The sequence below is a fragment of the Bos mutus genome, chromosome 3 (genome assembly GCF_027580195.1).
Source record: "Bos mutus isolate GX-2022 chromosome 3, NWIPB_WYAK_1.1, whole genome shotgun sequence".
NCBI lineage: Eukaryota > Metazoa > Chordata > Mammalia > Artiodactyla > Bovidae > Bos > Bos mutus.
This window is the reverse complement of record NC_091619.1, coordinates 95,453,355-95,472,642: the sequence shown is the minus strand read 5'-3', so window position 1 is coordinate 95,472,642 and position 19,288 is coordinate 95,453,355. Positions and strand designations below refer to the sequence as shown.

The 19,288-nt window shown below is 46.7% G+C and overlaps 1 protein-coding gene across 1 annotated transcript in view; it reads right to left on the bottom strand.

The window, feature by feature from the left end:
- Positions 1–19,288, bottom strand: part of AGBL4 (AGBL carboxypeptidase 4) — a 1,467,493-nt gene that overhangs the window by 130,367 nt on the left and 1,317,838 nt on the right. The window contains exon 7 of the mRNA XM_070364879.1: positions 4,964–5,053. Within this exon, the coding sequence (XP_070220980.1) occupies positions 4,964–5,053 (90 nt within the window). The remainder of the gene's footprint in view (positions 1–4,963; positions 5,054–19,288) is intronic.

The following is a 19,288-nucleotide window of genomic DNA, read 5'->3' as shown; positions in this document are numbered from 1 at the left end:
CCTGTGCAGCCTCACCTGCACATGCATATTGGATCCTGTGGGGCAGCCTGAGCACTGAGTTCTTCCAGGTGAGAAGCTTGGCCTTCTAGTGCTTCCCACCCCTGAGAGGGTAAAGGCTTGGGAGACCCAACTTCAAAGCTCTTCCTGCACTTGACTGACTGTGTGAACTGGAGGTTCCTCTTTCTGAACTCAGATTTAGTATCCTAAGCCAAGACAGAGTTTGCTCCTCAAATAGTCCCATGAGGTGAATAAGACAATACCCATTTCACAAATGCAGAAAATGGCAATCTAAGATCCAGCCCTGGGCCTCAAAAAGCTCAGGTTTAGAGGGAGAACAAAAAAATGCAAAACAAACATGTAACAAATTGGGGCAAAAAAGATGACCACTGAGCAACCCACAATGCAGAGCCAAGGCAGGGGGCTGAAGGGTCGGGGCCAGGGGCCCCAGTTCAGTTTGGTCGCTCTGTCGTGTCTGACTCTTTGCGACCCCATGGGCTTCAGCATGCCAGGATTCCCTGTCCTTCACCATCTCCCAGAGCTTGTTCAAACTCATGTCCATTGAGTCGGTGATGCCATCTAACCATCTCATCCTTTGTCTTCCCCTTCTCCTGCCTTAAATCTTTCCAGCATCAGGGTCTTTTCTAGTGAGTCAGTTCTTTGCATCAGAACACAGTCAAAGTACTGGAGTTTCAGCTTCAGCATCAGTCTTTCCAATGAATATTCAGGACTGATTTCCTTTAGGATGGACTGGTTGGATCTCCTTGCTGTCCAAAGGAGACAACACCACATGTTGTCTTTTCTCCAACACCACAGTTCAAAAGCATCAATTCTTTGGAACTCAACTTTCTTTATGGTCCAACTCTCACATCCATACACGACTACTGGAAAAACCATAGCTTTGACTAGATGGACCTTTGTTGGCAAAGTAATGTCTCTGCTTTTCAATATGCTATCTAGATTGGTTATAGCTTTTCTTCCAAGGAGCAAGTGTCTTGTAATTTCATGGCTGCAGTGATTTTGGAGTCCAAGAAAATAAAATCTGTCACTGTTTCCACTTTTCCCCCATCTATTTACCATGAAGTGATGGGATTGGATGCTATGATCTTCGGGTTTTGAATGTTGAGCTTTAAGGCAGCTTTTTCACTCTCCTTCACTTTCATCAAACGGTTCTTTAGTTCCTCTTTGCTTTCTGCCATAAAGGTGGTGACATCTACATACCTAAGGTTATTCATGTTTCTCCCAGCAATATGGATTCCAGCTTATGCTTCATCCAGCCCAGCATTTTGCATGATGTTCTCTGCATAGAAGTTAAATAATCAGGGTGACAATATACAGCCTTGACATACTCCTTGCCCAATTTGGAACCGGTGTGTTATTCCATGTCTGGTTCTAACTATTGCTTCTTGACCTGCATACAGATTTCTCAGGAGGCAGATAAGGTGGTCTGGTATTCCCATCTCTTGAAGAATTTTCCACAGTTTGTTATTATCCCACACAGTTAAAGGCTTTGGTGTAGTGAATAAAGCAGAAGTAGATGTTTTTCAGGAATTCTCTTGCTTTTTCTATGATCCAACGGATGCTGGCAATTTGATCTCAGGTTTCTTTGCCTTTTCTAAATCCAGTTTGAACATCTGGAAATTCTTGGTTCATGTACTGTTTAAGGCTGACTTGGAGGATTTTGAGCAGCTAGCATGTGAGATGAGTGCAATTGTGCAGCAGTTTGAACATCCTTTGACCCAGAGAAGGTACTTGAAATGAACCTTGGGAGAGGAGGGGGTGTTTGCCAGGTGGCAAGGAGTAGGCACAAGACTTCCTAGGCAGAGCAGCAGCAGATGCAGAAGCCCAGTGGTGGGAAGAAGAGAGTTCTTCCAGGGATTAGGTTGTGGGTGGGACTGGCATATAGTGAGATGTGGCAAGAGCCAGGTCATGGAGAATTGTCAATGTCACGCTGAGGAGTTTGGAGGTGACCTTGAGAAGGTAGTTGAAGGCATTCAAAATCTCTGCCAAAGACTAAAGAGCTGGTTGAAAAGCTGCAATACAGCTTGAGGCCATTGATAAACTCAGCACCACTCAGACTCCTCTTGGGGGAAGGCAGGGTCAAGGGGGAGAGCACCTGAGAACTACAGACTTCTCTGTGCTTCAGGCCTCATCTGTGAAAGGGATGGTGACCCTGCCCTCTGTCTGCTGCCCACAGAGGGGGCAGGTATGGGAGCTTGGGCTGCCAGGGATAAAGTATCAATAATAAGGCTACTGTCTTTTCACAAACAAGGACAAAACAGTTGCATCTGATCAGCTGGGGGAATGGGGCTGCTGCCAAGATTAGTAACGGACAGATGGCTGCCAGTAAAGGAGGTGGTACAATCCGGATGGCCCTGGGAGAGGTTATTGCAAGGACAGGGGAAGAAGGAAGCTGGAAGTGAGATGCTAAGGAGGCAGCTAAGGTGGCTGACTGGGGGATCCAGAACCCCTAGCCAAGCCTCTGAGCTTCTTATCTTTGGGTGATCACTCCCTCCCTCTGAAGCGCAGGCTTCTTGTCTGAAACAAAGAGGGAGGCAGCGGTGCCTGACCACAACCCTGTAAGAACTTGAGCTGGGAAAAGAAGACCCTATGTGTTTGCAGAGTGCCTTACAGTTTACCAGGCAGATTACCTGCCTCCTCTTCTCAGATCCCCATGAGGAACGGGTGACATCTGTTGAGGGTCTGCTGCATGCCAGGCACAGGACTGGGTGTCTGTTTACATTTATCTCATGCCAGCTTCATAACAGCCATTGCAGATAGGTATTGGTATATTGGGCTGCCCAAAATGTTCATTTGACTTTTTCCATGAGATATAATGAAAAACCCAAATGAACTTTTGGGCCAATCCATTATGATTATGATTATTATTTACACTTGAGGAAACTGAACTGCTAGGAAGTGGCAGAGCCAGTATTTGACCCCAAGACTGTCGGATGGCAAATAGCCATTATTTCCAGAGCAGCATGCTGTCTCACCTCCATTGGTTTTATCATATCCTTTTGACCTCATGGGCATTTTGAGACAAAAATGAGATAAATTACCTAACTTCCCCAAAATTCTGTTTTTTTCATATGTAAAAATACAGCTAATATTAGTTTCTCTGACATAGAAAACTTAATATAATCAAATAAATCCAAAATATTAGGTTAAATCAACAAAATAACATAAAATGTGTAAAGTGCTTAGAACAGTGCTTGGCCAAGCTTCCCTGGCCTTCATCATCTCCTCGAGTTTGCTCAGATTCATGCCCATTGAGTTGGTGATGCCATCCAACCATCTTATCCTCTGTTGCCCACTTCTCCTGCCGTCAATTTTTCCCAGCATCAGGGTCTTTTCCCATGACTTTTTGTATCAGGTGGCCAAAATATTGGAGCTTCAGTTTCAGCTTCAGTCCCTCTGATGAATATTCAGGGTTGGTTTCCTTTAGGATTGATGGGTTTGATCTCCTTGCAGTCCAAGGGACTCTCTAAAGTCTTCTCCAACACCACAGTTCAAAAGCATCAATTCTTTGGCACTCAGCTTTCTTTATGGTCCAACTCTCACATCCATACATGACTACTGGAAATACCATACCTTTGACTATATGGACCTTTGTTGGCAAACTGATGTCTCTGCTTTTTAATATGCTATCTAGGTTTCTCATAGCTTTTCTTCCAAGGAACAAGTGTCTTTTAATTTTGTGACTGCAGTCACCATCTGCAGTGATTTTGGAGTCCAAGAAAATAAAATCTGTCACCGTTTCTATTTTTTTCCCTATCTATTTGCCATGAAATGATGCGACCTGATGCCATGATTTTATTTTTTTGAATGTTGAGTTTTAAACCGGCTTATTCACTCTCCTCTTTCACCCTTATCAAGAGGCTCTTTAGTTCTTCTTTACTTGTTGCCATTAGAGTGGTATCATTTACATATCTGAGGTTGTTCATATTTATATTGCTACTAATTGATACACACACACACACACACATATATATATATATACATACATGCATGTATATATACTGCTGGCTAAACATATATTTTATATGTTAACTACTACATAATCAAAGTTCAATCTTAAAAAGATATATTTGAGAAGAGAAATTACCTCTGGTTGTCTGATATGAAGTATACATTCCTGTTCATGATAAGTATTTCAAAAGTCGTTAAGTGACTGATTGAATGAACAAGTAAGTAGATAATTTTCAATTCTTATTTCCCCAGTCTACCACACTTTTGTCAATATACACATTGACCTGGGACCAGATTTTGTTTTCTTTTCTTTTTTCTTTCTGGTGGTGATAGTGGGTGGGAGGAGGCCAGATTTTTTATTTTTGTAAACTACTGGAGACTAGTGACAGAGATGGCTATGGCACCCCCTCCAGTACTTTTGCCTGGAAAATCCCATGGACGGAGGAGCCTGGTAGGCTGCAGTCCATGGGGTTGCTAAGGGTCAGACATGAGACTGAGCGGCTTCACTTTCACTTTTCACTTTCCTGCATTGGAGAAGGAAATGGCAACCCACTCCAGTATTCTTGCCTGGAGAATCCCAGGGACGGGGGAGCCTGGTGGGTTGCCGTCTATGGGGTCCCACAGAGTCGGACATGACTGAATCGACTTAGCAGCAGCAGCAGGAGACTAGTGAAACCAAGCTAGAAAGTGCAGACAACTCTATGACTCATTCTCAGTGCCGCAAATACAGAAGAACTATTTTGAGCCCTTCCTATTCATTTGCACATCCACCCATCTGTCTGTTCATTCACCCATTCTTCCATGCGTACATGTAGTCCATAAACATTTAGTGGGACAACTACTAATGGGGATCAGGTGTAGCCTCTTGAGAAGTGAAGTAAATTGTCACCCAAGATAAGGACTCTGCATGTGGCCACATGGTCCCAGAGGCCATCAGTGCCCCAGTTGGACATGGGGGTTAGGCACAGTACTCTCATGAGGTCTTGCAACTCACCTTGACACACGAATGAAGAGGGTGTTTCCCCTGGGTGGACTCGTCCTGTGATGAATACCACCTTCTGCTCTGCCCCCTCCCGAAGGTTGTCTGGAAGATAAAGTGGAAGAAGGTTGCTAAGGAGGAGGGGAAATTTCAGAGGGGAGTTGTTACGTGGGGCAAAGGTGGAGGAAAACGGTTCTCTCCATTTCTCTCTTAAATCACTGGGTTTGCTCAACCTCTAAGGCCTAGCCATTGCTGATGAATTATTGTATTATGTCCCTTGTTACCCAATATTAAAAACCACATTCCTGTTCTTTTGTGCAGTTGACCATATTAGTAGTACAATCATCTAAAGAAGTCACATGAGCAAAATCAAATCCCAGATGCACTGATTGTGAAACTAGGGAAGTTATGTATCCTGAGATTCAGTGTGCTGCTCCATAAATGCGGATAATAAGACTTTCTTTATAGGGTTGTTGTCATAATTAAACAGGCTTACATATTGCTGCTGCTGCTGCTGCTAAGTCACTTCAGTCGTGTCCGACTCTGTGTGACCCCATAGACAGCAGCCCACCAGGCTCCCCCGTCCCTGGGATTCTCCAGGCAAGAACACTGGAGTGGGTTGCCATTTCCTTCTCCAATGCATGAAAGTGAAAAGTGAAAGGGAAGTCGCTCAGTCGTGTCTGACTCTTAGCGACCCCATGGACTGCAGCCCACCAGGCTCCTCCGTCCATGGGATTTTCCAGGCAAGAGTGCTGGAGTGGGGTGCCATTGCCTTCTCCAACATATTGCTGAGTACACAGTAAAAATTCAGTAAATGATGGAGTAAAGAAGGTAGCTATTTACATTAGTAATAACAGCTGCCATTTAGTTAGCAACTGGTGTCAGGCAGGTTGTATACATTATTTATTATCCTTACAGAAACATGGCAATCAATATTCCTTTTATTGGGGCAGAAACTGAGGCTCAGACAGCTTATATAATTTGTTCAAGTTCTACCTACACAGCTACATAGAGTAGATCTGAGATTAGAATCCAATTCTGTTTGGCTTTAATGAAGTAAGAGGGCCCAGATTTCTCTTTCATCTTAAACAACTAGAAGTTTGTACAAGATACACAAAACAACTGTTTTCAGACATTGAACAAGAGTCAGTGCAAGACTCATTCCCGAGGAAAGGGAAACCAGTGAGGTGCACCTATGGCTGTCCCAGCTGTTTGCCTGGAGGCCCACCCCAGGCCAAAGGGCAGACAGTCGTGTCCTGACAGAGCAGGGGCATCTCACTCAGGAAGTCAGGGAGTCTGAAACAGGTAGTAGTTGTGGGAAAACTGTACATTTCAGAGGAAAGGGAGATCTGTAGACAAAAATTCCAGAAATCCATAAAGAGCTCCTCATGAGTCTTTGCTGGGTCCCAAGATGTACATAAATGAGGTGAATCTCCATGGCAACGATATCATGAAAAAATGGTCAGGGAGTGGTGAACTGCACATTCTCAGGGTTCACAGAAGGGTGGGAGCCATCTGAAACCCCACCTTCAAAGTAAAAGTCTGCATTAATCATTCAGGACATTCAGAACCCAGAAGGGGCCACACCTTAGTGGTGTGGCTAAACCACTCTAGACTCACTCAACAAAATTTTAAAGTAAATCTCAAAAGGATCGAACTGAACAAAATGGTTTGACCGTCTGCTATATAAAGTCCAACTCTCTTTAAAGGAAGATAACTAAATATAGATATTCAACAATGCATAATTCACAATATCCAGCAATAAAAATTACTAGAGATATAAAGAAGTATTTAGAAAATTATGGGCCAAAATCAGAGTCCAAGCTCTTGCTGACCCTACAGAAGTTTCAACTGTGTAATAACATTTAGCTATTGCACGTGTGTGTTCAGTTGCTTCAGTCGCGTCTGACTCTTTGCAACCCTTATGGACTGTAGCCTGCCAGGCTCTTTTGTCCATGGGATTCTCTAAGCAAGAATACGGGAGTGGGTTGCCATGCCCTCCTCCAGGGGATCTTCATGACCCAGGGATCAAACCCAAGTCTCTTATGTCTCCTGCATTGGCAGAAGGGTTCTTTACCACTAATGCCACCTGGCAAACACAATGATATTATTAGACAAAGGCAGTAGCCAAGAGTGACATTCCCAGAAAGGAGGCTCAGGAAGAGGGTACTTAGACACAGGCAGAAGAAGGGCTGATTGACACAGAACAACGAACCAAAGGAAATAGAGAAATGAACACTGAATGGAGTTGGATTAAAAGATCCCATCTAGGTTAGAGGATAATCTGGAGGGAGAGGGGACGTAGAGATCACCAACAGGCTTTCTTCTTCTGCAATGTTAGAGGCAGGTTATTATGAATGTGGTTCATGATCCCAACAGTTGATGTACCAAGTCAGAGACTAAAACTTAAAAAACAAAAACAAGACTAACCCTATTAAGCCTGGATCTGAAGGCTTAGGACTTGCTTGGTCTATTGGATGACCAGAATTGAGGTCTCTGCTTCCCTAATGCTGTTGCTAACTGCTGCTAAGTCACTTCAGTCGTGTCTGACTCTGTGTGACACCATAGAGGGCAGCCCGTCCCTGGATTCTCCAGGCAAGAATACTGGAGTGGGTTGCCATTTCCTTCTCCAGTGCATGAAAGTGAAACGTGAAAGTGAAGTCGTTCAGTCGTGTCTGACTCCTAGCGACCCCATGGACTGCAGCCTACCAGGCTCCTCCTTCAATGGGATTTTTCCAGGCAAGAGTACTGGAGTGGGCTGCCATTGCCTTCTCGGATAATTGCCTTCTGCTTCCCTAATACTAGGTCCCAAAATACAACAAGACATATGACGAAGCCAAAATACACTCTTGAGAACTCACTCTGTTCTCGGCTCTATGCTAAGCATTTTTATGAGCAAAGCGAGAGAGAGAAAGCTCACCTGCTTTTAAGAAGTTTATGGTTTAAAAAAGGAGTTCAATACCTGAGCACTTCTTGGACTGAATATAAGCTCCTCAAGAGAGAAACTGTGACTTTCATGGTGTATATTTAATGTCTTTCCCAGGACCCTGTGTAGAGTAGGTGCTCAGGAACTGGCTATTGCATTAATAAATAAAATATACTCATATAGATCATGGTTTATAAAGAAATGTGGACACATTATCTTACTTAGTCTTCATAATGCCTCTGTGAGGAGGACAGTATCAACCACATTTCACAAGTGAGGAGACTGAGGCTCACAGAAGGAGGGGACACATCCAAGGTCACACAGGAGCAGTGGCAGAGTGCCGGGCTAGTGCCCTTTCACTGCCCCATTTGTCTCCTCCTGAATCCCCCGACAGCAGTATTAGATCCTACAGCCACTGCGTTTCCATCTACAGTGCACACGAGAGAGTTTGCTTTCATTCCTTATTGCTGGTGGGAGTTGAGCTATGTCTTAGTATGTATGTTGCTTTTTCACTTAAAATACAAAAGACAAAAACACCACCAAGCCCTTTTCAAAAACACCGTCTCACACGGACCCCGTCTCTCCCAGCAGCACAGAAATGATAGATGGCATTACCGAGGCTGCAGTGAAGGCTACCTTTATGGATGTCTCCCCTGACCTGGTATCAACTCAATTGCATTCAGCATTTCTGCTGACCACAGGGAAATGCAAAATGGGCATTCTATTTGCACACTAATTTTACTGAGCCCCTGTGTCTTCATAAAATGATAACGTGGGGCTAATAAAAATCAAGCATCCCGGGTGCTAATATAAGCAAATGTTGATGTAGGCAGGTAACAAATTGCTTTGTCATTTAGGAGGCCGTAAAAGAGCATTATAATCATCTTTAGGCAAAATGGATGGGTCGCCTTTGCTTAGCTTTTAGCTTTCATTTGCAAAATCAATTTAAGGTAATGTAGCAGTTCTGAGGTTGTGTGACATGGGTCTACCCACCTCCCACCTCCCCTCCTGTCACCAAATCCCTAGTCTTGTGCAAAGCCAATTAAATATATTCTTGGTGGAGGCAGCAGGGATGATGAAGGAAGTATGCTTGAACAAAGCCAAGGTTGTGAAGAAGCTGAGCAGTGAGCCCAGGAACAACACACAAGGGAAAATAGAGCCAGAGGCTTCGGAGGGGGGCACACTCAGGGGTACAGGGCACTCTCAAGTGGAACTGGGACAGCCATACTCGGCTCCCCAGTTAACAGACTGTGTTCGCAGTCAAATGTATTTTGTGTAGCATCCCAACACACACACAAACACATGCACAGGCGAACGCCCCTTTGATAGAGGAGTTGTATCCCTCTATCAGCCACCATTTCCTTATTCAGAAAATGTTTACTGAGCACCTGTTAGGTGGCCAGGCACTAGCTATTATTATCTTCATTTTACAGAAAACCAAGGCCAAGAGACAATAAGTGACTTGCCCAGAGCTAATGGCCAGCAGAGCCAGAGTCCCCAGCCAGGCAGTCTGATCCCACTTGTCTTCTTACCCCCTCTGCCTCTTGTGAAGGAGGATAATAATGTTATCCAGCTACAGCGGCAATTAAGTAGTGTTATGTTCAGTGCTTACTCGCTGCCAGGCACTTCACATGCATGATCTTTTTTAATTTCCATGCCTATCCAATGAAACATCTACTATTCTTACCCCTATTTTACAGGAAATTGAGATCTAGCAAGATTAGGCAACTTGTCAAAAACCTGCCTAAGGAGCAAATGTGGGGGCCAGGATAAACCCAGGTCTTTATTAATCTTAAATTTATGCACTTAACCACTGTGTCATGCTACCTCTTGGAGATTATAATTCTAGTGGCGGTTTTAAAAAATACAGCCACAAATTATTTGCTAATTTCTTTTTTTCAAGGGGTGACGTCCTTTCCCTTCAGAGTGGGCTGATCTTAGACAGTTGCTCTAACAGATAGACCACTATAGAGGTGATGGTGCCTGGCTTTTGAAACTAGGCTACAAGTCAGTGGCCTCCATCTTGGATGTACTTTCTCTCTCTCTCATTACTTGCTCTGGTTGCCGTAACATGACACTCATACAGCCTGTGGAGAGGTCCTCCTGGTGAGGAGCGTCCCGCCCCAGATGACTCCAGCCATGGCCAACAGCTTGCTATCCAGACAAGAATACTGGAGTGGGTAGCCATTCCCTTCTCCAGGGGATCATCCGGACCCAGAGATCAATCCTGGGTTTCCTGCATTGCAGGCAGATTCTTTACAATCTGCGCCACTGTCCCTCATGAGAGACACTGGGTCAGAATCAGCTGGTTGAGATGCTCTTGCATTCCTGACCCACAGAAACAAAGAGATAATAACTATTGTTTTAAAATGTTGAATTCTAGAGTAATGAGTTAGGCAGCAATAGATAACTAATTCCCCTGGAGATAACTACACTTCCCCTAGTTGATTGTAGAACTTAAGAAACTTTGCATCTCTTCTATTGATGCACGAGTGAGGACCAGAGCCACAACCTTGGTGTCAGGATGGAGGGAGAATCTCCATCCATCTCATCAATTACCAAGGAGTGAATCTGTGATTGGTAGAGGTACCAACCAAGATGCCAAGAAGTCCCAGAGAGCACCAGCTGGGCCCTCTGAGGACAAAAATCTCCCAGAAGTTCACATTGTTGGTTTTGTTCCCTGTCTCTCCTGCCATAACTCTGACAATAACTTGTCAGGAGCAGTAAGGTGTTCTGTGAAGAAAGAAACAGGTGGGGACCTGGGAGGGGAGTGCAGAATGTTAACAGGAGATGGATTTTTTTTTTTTTTTAACAGATAAGCCTTTTCATTTTCTTGAATTTAAGATCCCTGAAGGCATCATGAAGTCAAGAAAGTACCCTCCCATTGATTTCCAAACCAGCCCAGTTGCCATCTTGTCTCTCATACTCTGGGACTAAAACAGGTCCACACTATAAATGAGCTGGAGAAAAGGAAACCCTGGCAGCAACCACAGCACACTCTGGACTAGAACAGTCTTGTCCCCTGGGCTGGCACCATCCTCACCAGCCCATCCTCCGCCCAGCCACCAAAGTGGTCTTTCCAGAACCAAACAGGAGCACACCACTCCCTCTGCTTACAACTCGTGGGCAGCACTCTGCTGTCCTCTGGGCAAGCCCAGGCTCCTTTGTCTGGCATCCTCGGTCTCTGGTAGTAGACGGCCGCTCGCCTCTCCAGCCCCTTCCCCAGGCCCCAGCCTCAGCTGACTCTCGGCAGCTCCCTAAGCACGAATTTTCTCCCCACACCTCCACACCTGGGCGCGTGCTTGTCTCTGCCTAGAATGCCAGCCCCCAGCTCGTCTGCCAGGCTTACTCCTACTCGGCCTTCCAGACTCTGCTCTGCTATGTCTCCTCTGAGGAGGGAAAGATGAAACTAATACTCATCCAGGACTGGTCCTAGGTCATTCTGGTGTTACTATTGTGTTGTATCTGATTCCATCAGCTCAACAGTTCTGTAGTTTTCCCTACACAATATGTCATGTTGAAGGTAATGTGAGGGCTTTGTTTTGTTGCTGATACTGACGATAAACAGGGAACAGGCAGCTAGGAATTATATAAGAACATGCTCCAGGTGCAGGATTTCTTGTATATAATTTTATGGGAACATGCAGGTTTAGGAGACATCAATAGAGCTTTCCTGGAGGCATTGGAGAACCAGTGAATGCATCTGGGTAGAGATGAGACTTGTCGAAAGCAAAAACACCCAGGGTTGGCTCAGCCCAAGTGACTGAGGGTAAATCCAGCAGGAGCGGGAGAGCTGGACAGGGGAGACTGAGCTGGACATTGGTCCCAGTGTTTCTTCTATCCCCTGAGGGGGTCCAATGGAAAGCCTGCTGGCTTCCTGGGTGTACAGATTGGGACTCAGATCCAGGCCCTGTAGATGACTAGATGTCAGGCCATGAGTGAATTCCTTACACATTCTGAGCCTCAGTTCTCTTCTCTGTAAAGTAAGAATAATATTCCCTAGCTCACAAGATAAAGCTTAAGTGAGAGATGTTCTGCCCCTGCCCCAGGGCTCTGCTTGTAACAGCAGGTACCATTTACTGAGCCACAAGCCATGAGAATTGACATGGCAGCAGGGAACTCTGTGTGGAGCCTTGCACTGTGCACTGTAGGCTGAATCTCCAGCTTCTACTCACAGATGCCGGGCAACCCTCCTCCCGTGACAATCAAAAACAGCTTCAGACATCACTGAACATCCCACATCTCTTCAAAGGCAAAATAACTCCCCTATTAGATATTCTATAAACCCCTATAAAATATTCTTTATTCAGACTGGCCTTGCCACTATATTCCCAAGCAAACCTTCAATTTCTTAGACTTTCTGTCTTTGCCCCAACTCCTCCAAAAGCCTTTCCCATCCTCCCAGACTACAACGCCCTCACCCTCCTCTGAATTCAGAGCTCGATCTGGCCCCCTCATCTGGTCATGAATCATTCACTGCCTGGCTCAGGTAGGCCTGAGAACCACAGCTCAGATCTGTTCTGCTCCTCTGAGTCTCCGAGCTGCCTCGAGAAAACAGCGGGGCTGGCAAAGTTTATTTTCAGTTCTCCCACTGATTCATCCACCTCCCTCTGGGTCACAGTCCCTCAGTGAGGCTCTGAACTCCCAGGACCTCAAACTTTACATCTACCAGGTAGACTCATCCATGTCCAGGGTCAGGGACTGAATGTTCTTCCTGTGATGAGGTGGGAGAAGAAAATAAAGATTTCCCTTGAGAAGAGTTTCTCCTGACAGAGAAACACTCGAGAAATGAAGTGTTAATGCTTGAATTTCAGGCCTTTGGGAAAGGAGCGTCCGCCTCCCTGGGACACCTCAGATGTCTACCACATTAAATCCACTTTTTGGCTTTAGAATGCAGCAAGGAGGCCTCTAACTTATTGGACACTCCTATGGGGTCGCACAGAGTCGGACACGACTGAAGCGACTTAGCAGCAGCAGCAGAGACGAGCAGAACTGCAAAGCCTGATGGATCACTGTGTGGAACGGCCTCACTGTGAAGATGAAGGGAGAGGCCCAGAAAGGACAAACCGCTTGCCCCAGGTCACACAGCTGGAGAGGGGTGGAATGGAGCCAGGTCTGGAATCCAGGGCACAGAGCTCCAACGTCCAAGCAGCCACGTCTCATATCGCTGGGCTGACCCGGGCAATGTTCCTACAGACTGGTGCTTAGAGAGGACCCAGGGGTTCCTGCCAGGGCAGTAAAGGAAGCTGAAAGGCGATGGGCCTGAGACGTGGATGGCAAGGACCGGTTGTCACCTTGACCGTCCTGGGGCAGCACCGCCCAGCAAGGCTGCCCTGCTGGGCCCCTATAAAGCCTGCACGACTGGGACTGTGGGCCTGGAGGCAGCCTTCCGGGAGTAGAAAGACTCTCTCTGCCACTACCTTTTTCTCTTTTTGGCTGTACCACTCAGTAAGTGGGATCTTAGTTCACTGACTAGGGACCGAACCTGTGTCCCCTGTAGTGGAAGTGTGGAGTCCTAACCACTGGACTGCCAGGGATGTCCTCATGACCTATTTTGACCCCAGCACTCTCCAAGCTCCTCCTGAAAGTCAGAATCAGAGCCGCCCACCCTGAGTCCCTATGAAGATCAGGTCTCTTGGGAAACAGGCTGGGAGGCTGAGGGAGACCGTGCAGGAGGAGCTTCACACGGATTGCTCCCGGCATCTCTTATGAGAGATGAGTTAAACAGGATTGGGACAGTCTCAACAGTGACTTTAGTCAATCCCAAGGGGAGCTCCGGGCCAGGAGGGCCCTGCAGAGCTGTTCTTGGAGGCAGTGGGGCTGGCCCTGGGTCCTGCATGGACAAGCTGCTGGATGTGGGCTGCCGGCAGGCCTGAGGTGGAGCCTCAGGCAAGGCAGCTTCCTACAGCTGAGTGTAGTTTCCCAGGAGAGACTCAGCTGTGAGCTGTCAGGCACCAGCACTCCTGGGAACTGGGGAAACTGGTCCTGCAGGGGGATGGGGTGGTACACACAGCATCTGAGACACCGGCCTTCAACTGAAGCAGCCAAGGCGCGCAAGGCACATCTGAGGCCAAAGGACAAGAAGGCTGAGGATGAAGGACTCTTTTTCTTAGTTCAATTCTATACATATCTTCTAATTGATCATATGACACACTTTAGGCTGGCCACTAGGGACATAGAGAGAAATCAGACACTATTCCTGCCAGCCAGGAGCTCAAAGACTAGTGAAGAAGAAAAATCAAGCCTGGCTTTGCAGTCATAAACCTGAACTGTGAAGTCAGACAGAAGAAAGGTTAAATGCAAATCCTGCCACACGTGACCTTGACCTTTGAGATGGTTCATTTCCTCACCTGCAAAATGAGGATAATGGTATCAGCCTGACAGGGGGCTTGTGAGCACTGAGATAATGCACTGGGTCTGTGCCCACGACCTGACACGTAGAATGTGTTCAGAAGTGGTAGCTTGCAGACACTTAGAAGTTGCTCGGTCCAACTGCTTGATCCTACAGATGTGGTAACTGAAGTCACTAGACTAAGCAACACTAGGGTTATGACTTTGCCTGTCTTTTTCACAAGTTGTTTTCCCAGGGCCTTGCACACAGAAGGTACTCAATAAATACTCGTGGACTAGTTGTAGAGCACTGGTTCGCCCTTTGGTGGTGTGAGTGCATCAGGCTAGAACTGAGTGCCCAGGTTTTTCCTAACGCGTGCTCTACCTTTCATCTGTCCCAGCCTCCAGAAATCTCTCACCAGGTTCAGTTTCAGGCTTATTAGCAAATGCAAATTGAATTACGAGTTGCCCTTTCACAACAAGGACAACAAAAACAGTTTCCCCAGGAAAAGAGGGTGAGAAGAGGTGAAAGCTAGGATGAAAGTCGAAGACAATACATTCTAATCAAACTTGATAAATATGTAAATTAAAGCAGCTAAACAGTTGGCTTTGACAAATGACTTCTCGGTAATGGATTTTTCCACACTGAAAGGCGAGAGTTCAGCCAACCTGCTAGTTGAAATCAGAGCCCTCTCCTGCTTTCCCAGCGATGCGGGCTGACGGGGCAGGCGCTGGGATGCTCAGAGGCGGAGCAGAGAACTGATCCTTCTTTTATTTATTTATTTTTTTGATCCTTCTTTTAATGGATGCCATTTATTGAGCATCTGCTAGCTGCTAGGCGAGCCTCCCTTGGCCCTTTGAGGGCAGAGAATCCCTGTCTTGTGGAGGAGGAAGCCAGGGAAAAGGCGAGGAAGGGCTTGACTCACCATACTCCCAAGTCTGGAGTTGCTGAGGGGCCAAAGCAACCAGTCCATTCTGAAGGAGATCAGTCCTGGGTGTTCTTTGGAAGAAATGATGCTAAAGCTGAAACTCCAGTACTTTGGCCACCTCATGCGAAGAGTTGACTCATTGGAAAAGACTCTGATGCTGGGAGGGATTGGGGGCAGGAGGAGAAGGGGACAACTGAGGATGAGATGGCTGGATGGCATCACTGACTCGATGGACGTGAGTCTGAGTGAACTCCGGGAGTTGGTGATGGACAGGGAGGCCTGGCATGCTGCGATTCATGGGGTCGCAAAGAGTCGGACACGACTGAGCGGCTGAACTGAACTGAACTGAACTGAAAGCAATCAGATGTTGAGAATGTAAATTTAACCCCTCCAGTGGATTTACTGCGGTCTGGGGTGGGGTGGGGGAGCTCACCAACTCAACAGTTACTGCCTTTTTTTTTTCTACCCCTCACAGGACCTGGCACAGTGGTGGTCTTCAGAAAAGAGCTTTCCTTAACTTGCTACATAGCTTTAGAAGGACCCCTTCCCTCTGGCCCCTCCCATCTCTGTTTTTCCATCTGTAAAATTAGCTGTGGGGCTTGCCCTCCTGAAGGCTCAGACAGCGTGGAGCAGAAAGGAGCCATCAGGCTTGTGGATTCTCTGCAAAGTACAATATAATTGTCATTGTAAGCTCTAAATTTGGGGTTGGGGAAGGTCATTACGTAGCAACAGATAATGTGAATAATTGCCATGAAATTGATGAATCTAATAAGTTATCAGAGAGGTGGTTGGAAGGAACAGGCTTTGAGTGGTTCCAGTGAGCCAGGCACTTTCCATACTTCATGACCCAGGTCTCACCAGGTCCTGGGAGAACTGTGCTGTTTTCCTCATATCACAGACAAGAAATTTGCAGTTAAATGCATTGCCCAGAGCCATCCACCTAGCACGAGTTACGCTGGAATTTGAACCCAGTCTTTCTGTCCCCTGAGACCAGTCTTTCTCCTGACACCTCCAAGGGGAAAAGCTCATTCCCCAGCTACACCAGATAAAAGATGTTGCTCTGCGTGTAAACGTGGGCAGCTGCAAGCATGCATGTGCTTCTGACTCCGACTCCTACAAATTCTCCAGTTTTTTACTTTTGTACAAAGTTATCAGAGTTGAGGTATACACAGAAATTCAAGTCAAATGGTTTGCAGCCTTGGAAAGACACTATTAATACAATCACCCCAAACAGAGAACCAATATTTATGAGCGCTCGAAATGCTTCAGGAAAAGTGTTTCCCGGTAGGGCTGAGAGTAATGTGATCCGGGCCCTGAGCCGAAGATCTGTCTTGCCTGGTGCTGGAGGAATTTAGATTTGAAGAGTGTTCTTTCTTTCCTATTGAGATCTTCATCGACTTGTCTAAAAACACCACTTTCAATCTCAAATCCCCACTGGCATCTTCATATAAGCACCGAAAATGCTACTGGGCTTTGGAGATTTCATTTAATGAAGGAAAAGTATTTCTATTAAAGAGTGTAATTTTTTTTTTTTTTTTCCCTCTCCACACCAACATCTTCAGAGGAGCCAGGGAAGCTAGCTTGTTCGAGGCTCTGAGAACCAACTCACGCCTCACCTGTGATGTGGTCACACAGACTACGGAAGGCAAGAAGAGTCCGTAATGAGGGGAAAGTAAGAATAATTATAACAAACTTCCATGTCCCCCTGATAGCTCAGTTGGTAAAGAATCCGCCTACAATGCAGGAGGCCCCCGTTCGATTCCTGGGTCGGGAAGATCCGCTGGAGAAGGGATAGGCTACCTACTCCAGTATTCTTGGGCTTCCCTTGTGGCTCAGCTGGTAAAGAATCTGCCTGCAATGTGGGAGACCTGGGTTTGATCCCTGAGTTGGGAAGATCCCCTGGAGAAGGGAAAGGCTACCCACTCTAGTATTCTGGCCTAGAAAATTCCATGGGCTATACAGTCCCTGGGGTCACAAAGAGTTGGACATGACTGAGTGACTTTCATGTTCACATGTCCCCAGGACTTTACAGCTTATGAGCACTTTGGCACTCAGTAGGGAGCTCTGAAGAATTGATGCTTTTGAACTGTGGTGTTGGAGAAGACTCTTGAGAGTCCCTTGGACTGCAAGGAGATCCAACCAGTCCATTCTAAAGAGATCAGTCCTAGGTGTTCATTGGAAGGACTGATGCTAAAGCTGAAACTCCAATAAACTTTGGCCACCTCATGCAACGAGTTGACTCATTGGAAAAGACTCTGATGCTGGGAGGGATTGAGGGCAGGAGAAGGGGACGACAGAGGATGAGATGGCTGGATGGCATCACCGACTTAATGGACGTGAGTCTGAGTGAACTCCGGGAGTTGGTGATGGACAGGGAGGCCTGGCGTGCTGCGATTCATGGGGTCACAAAGAGTCGGGCACGACTGAGCGACTGAACTGAACTGAGGGAGATATTTCTGTGGCCACCACCCTTGTGCATTGGAAGCTAACCCAGGCTACTTACCCTGACCTGCAGGTCTGCTGCCCACCCCCCCTCACCTCAGCTCTCTCTCACCAGCTCATCACACCTCTTCACACAAGGGTTCAATCTAGTTTCTCCATCTTGTCTGGCTCCTTACCCCTTGGGTCTCTTCCCATGAAAATGGCAGCTCAGGAAACTCTGTCTCAGTAACTGTTTGTGGACCTGGTTATAACATGGTTCCACACCCGCAGGTGGATGCCCATGATGACTGACTGCATGTTTATGGGGTCATTGAGTACAGCTAACAGGCATTGAGTGATGTGTCCCGGGGAGGGTGAGGGCCAAAGGAAGAAGACAGAAGAGATGCTTGGGGCCAGCAGATTTTCCAAGGTCATCTACCTGGTTAAGTGGTGAGAACACAGTGGACCCCAGTCTGATGAATCGTAACACCTGTGTCCCTTCTCCCCAAGGGACTGCCATCCCTCGCAAAGAGGCCACAGAGCGCAAGGGTGTGAGCAGGACCTTAGGTGTGCCTGTTATCCAACTCTGTCTCTGCCACTCACAAGCTATGAGGTCTTGGGAGTCACTCACGTGACTCTGGGGAGCCTCAGTCTCCTTATCCATAAAATGGGAATAATAATAGTTGTGAGGACTAAATGAGCTAAAATAAATACCAGTGCTTGTCACAAGGTGAACCCTCAGTTAACATCTACTATTCCTGATCATTCCGTAAATATTCCTTGAGCTCCCAGTCACCCCCTCCCCACCCCCTAGCCAGAGTCAGGTGCTGTCTGCTCTGTTCCTGCCTCGCCCCTTCCGCTATTACAGCAATTGCCTGGTGGTATAATATAAAAGTAATTTGCTTCTCTTTTTGGCCTGCCTTTCCCCTCTGGTGACTCTGAGCTTTTTGGGGGGCAGAAGCCCTGTCTTGTTTATCTCTCTCTGGCATTCATTTCCTTTGTCTGAGACAGAGAAGGGCATTTTGACATGGTTGTTTTGATGCAAGAGTTTTGAAATGGCTACATGTAAATGTGAAATTGTTTTTGAAAATTACCAGGTACTGTGTGACGCAGACCCCCGCCCCCTCACCCCGCACACATCTGAGCATGTCTGACCTTCCTTGTCCTTCACTCCCACCAGCTCCTCACTGCCCCTGCCTCCTTTGTGGCCAACTTGACCAGGAGCCTACTCTGAGCCCAACCTCTCCCCTCTCTGAAACCCCTGCCAGAGGGGAGGTCAGGGATGCTTTGACCAGGGGAGATAGCCTGAAATGTCTCACAAGCATATTGTTTGGTAACATTTACTGAAAAACTGGTGGTGTAATGGTTTGTTTTCCCAGCTGTGTCAAAACGTCCCCATTTCAAAACACTTGTGTCAGAGCAGCTGCATCAATGTGGCTCAAACAAAAGGACTGTGTCAAAATGATGTGAGCTCTGCAAGGAAGCCGCCTAGCATGCAGCAGTCCTCGATAACGGATTTAAAACATACACCGTTAAGTGGACTAACGGCAATCAGCAACACCCAATACCAGCTCTCCCTGTAGTAATTCTGTTTTGGTCTAGTGAGGATGTTTCCACCACCATAAGGATCAGAGAAGTTAAGGATGCTGCCTTATGTCACACAGCAGAGATGATGAGAGCTGAGTTTATGGTCTAGTTAATCTCCCCCAGTTTACAGCCAATGCGCTAAGAGAG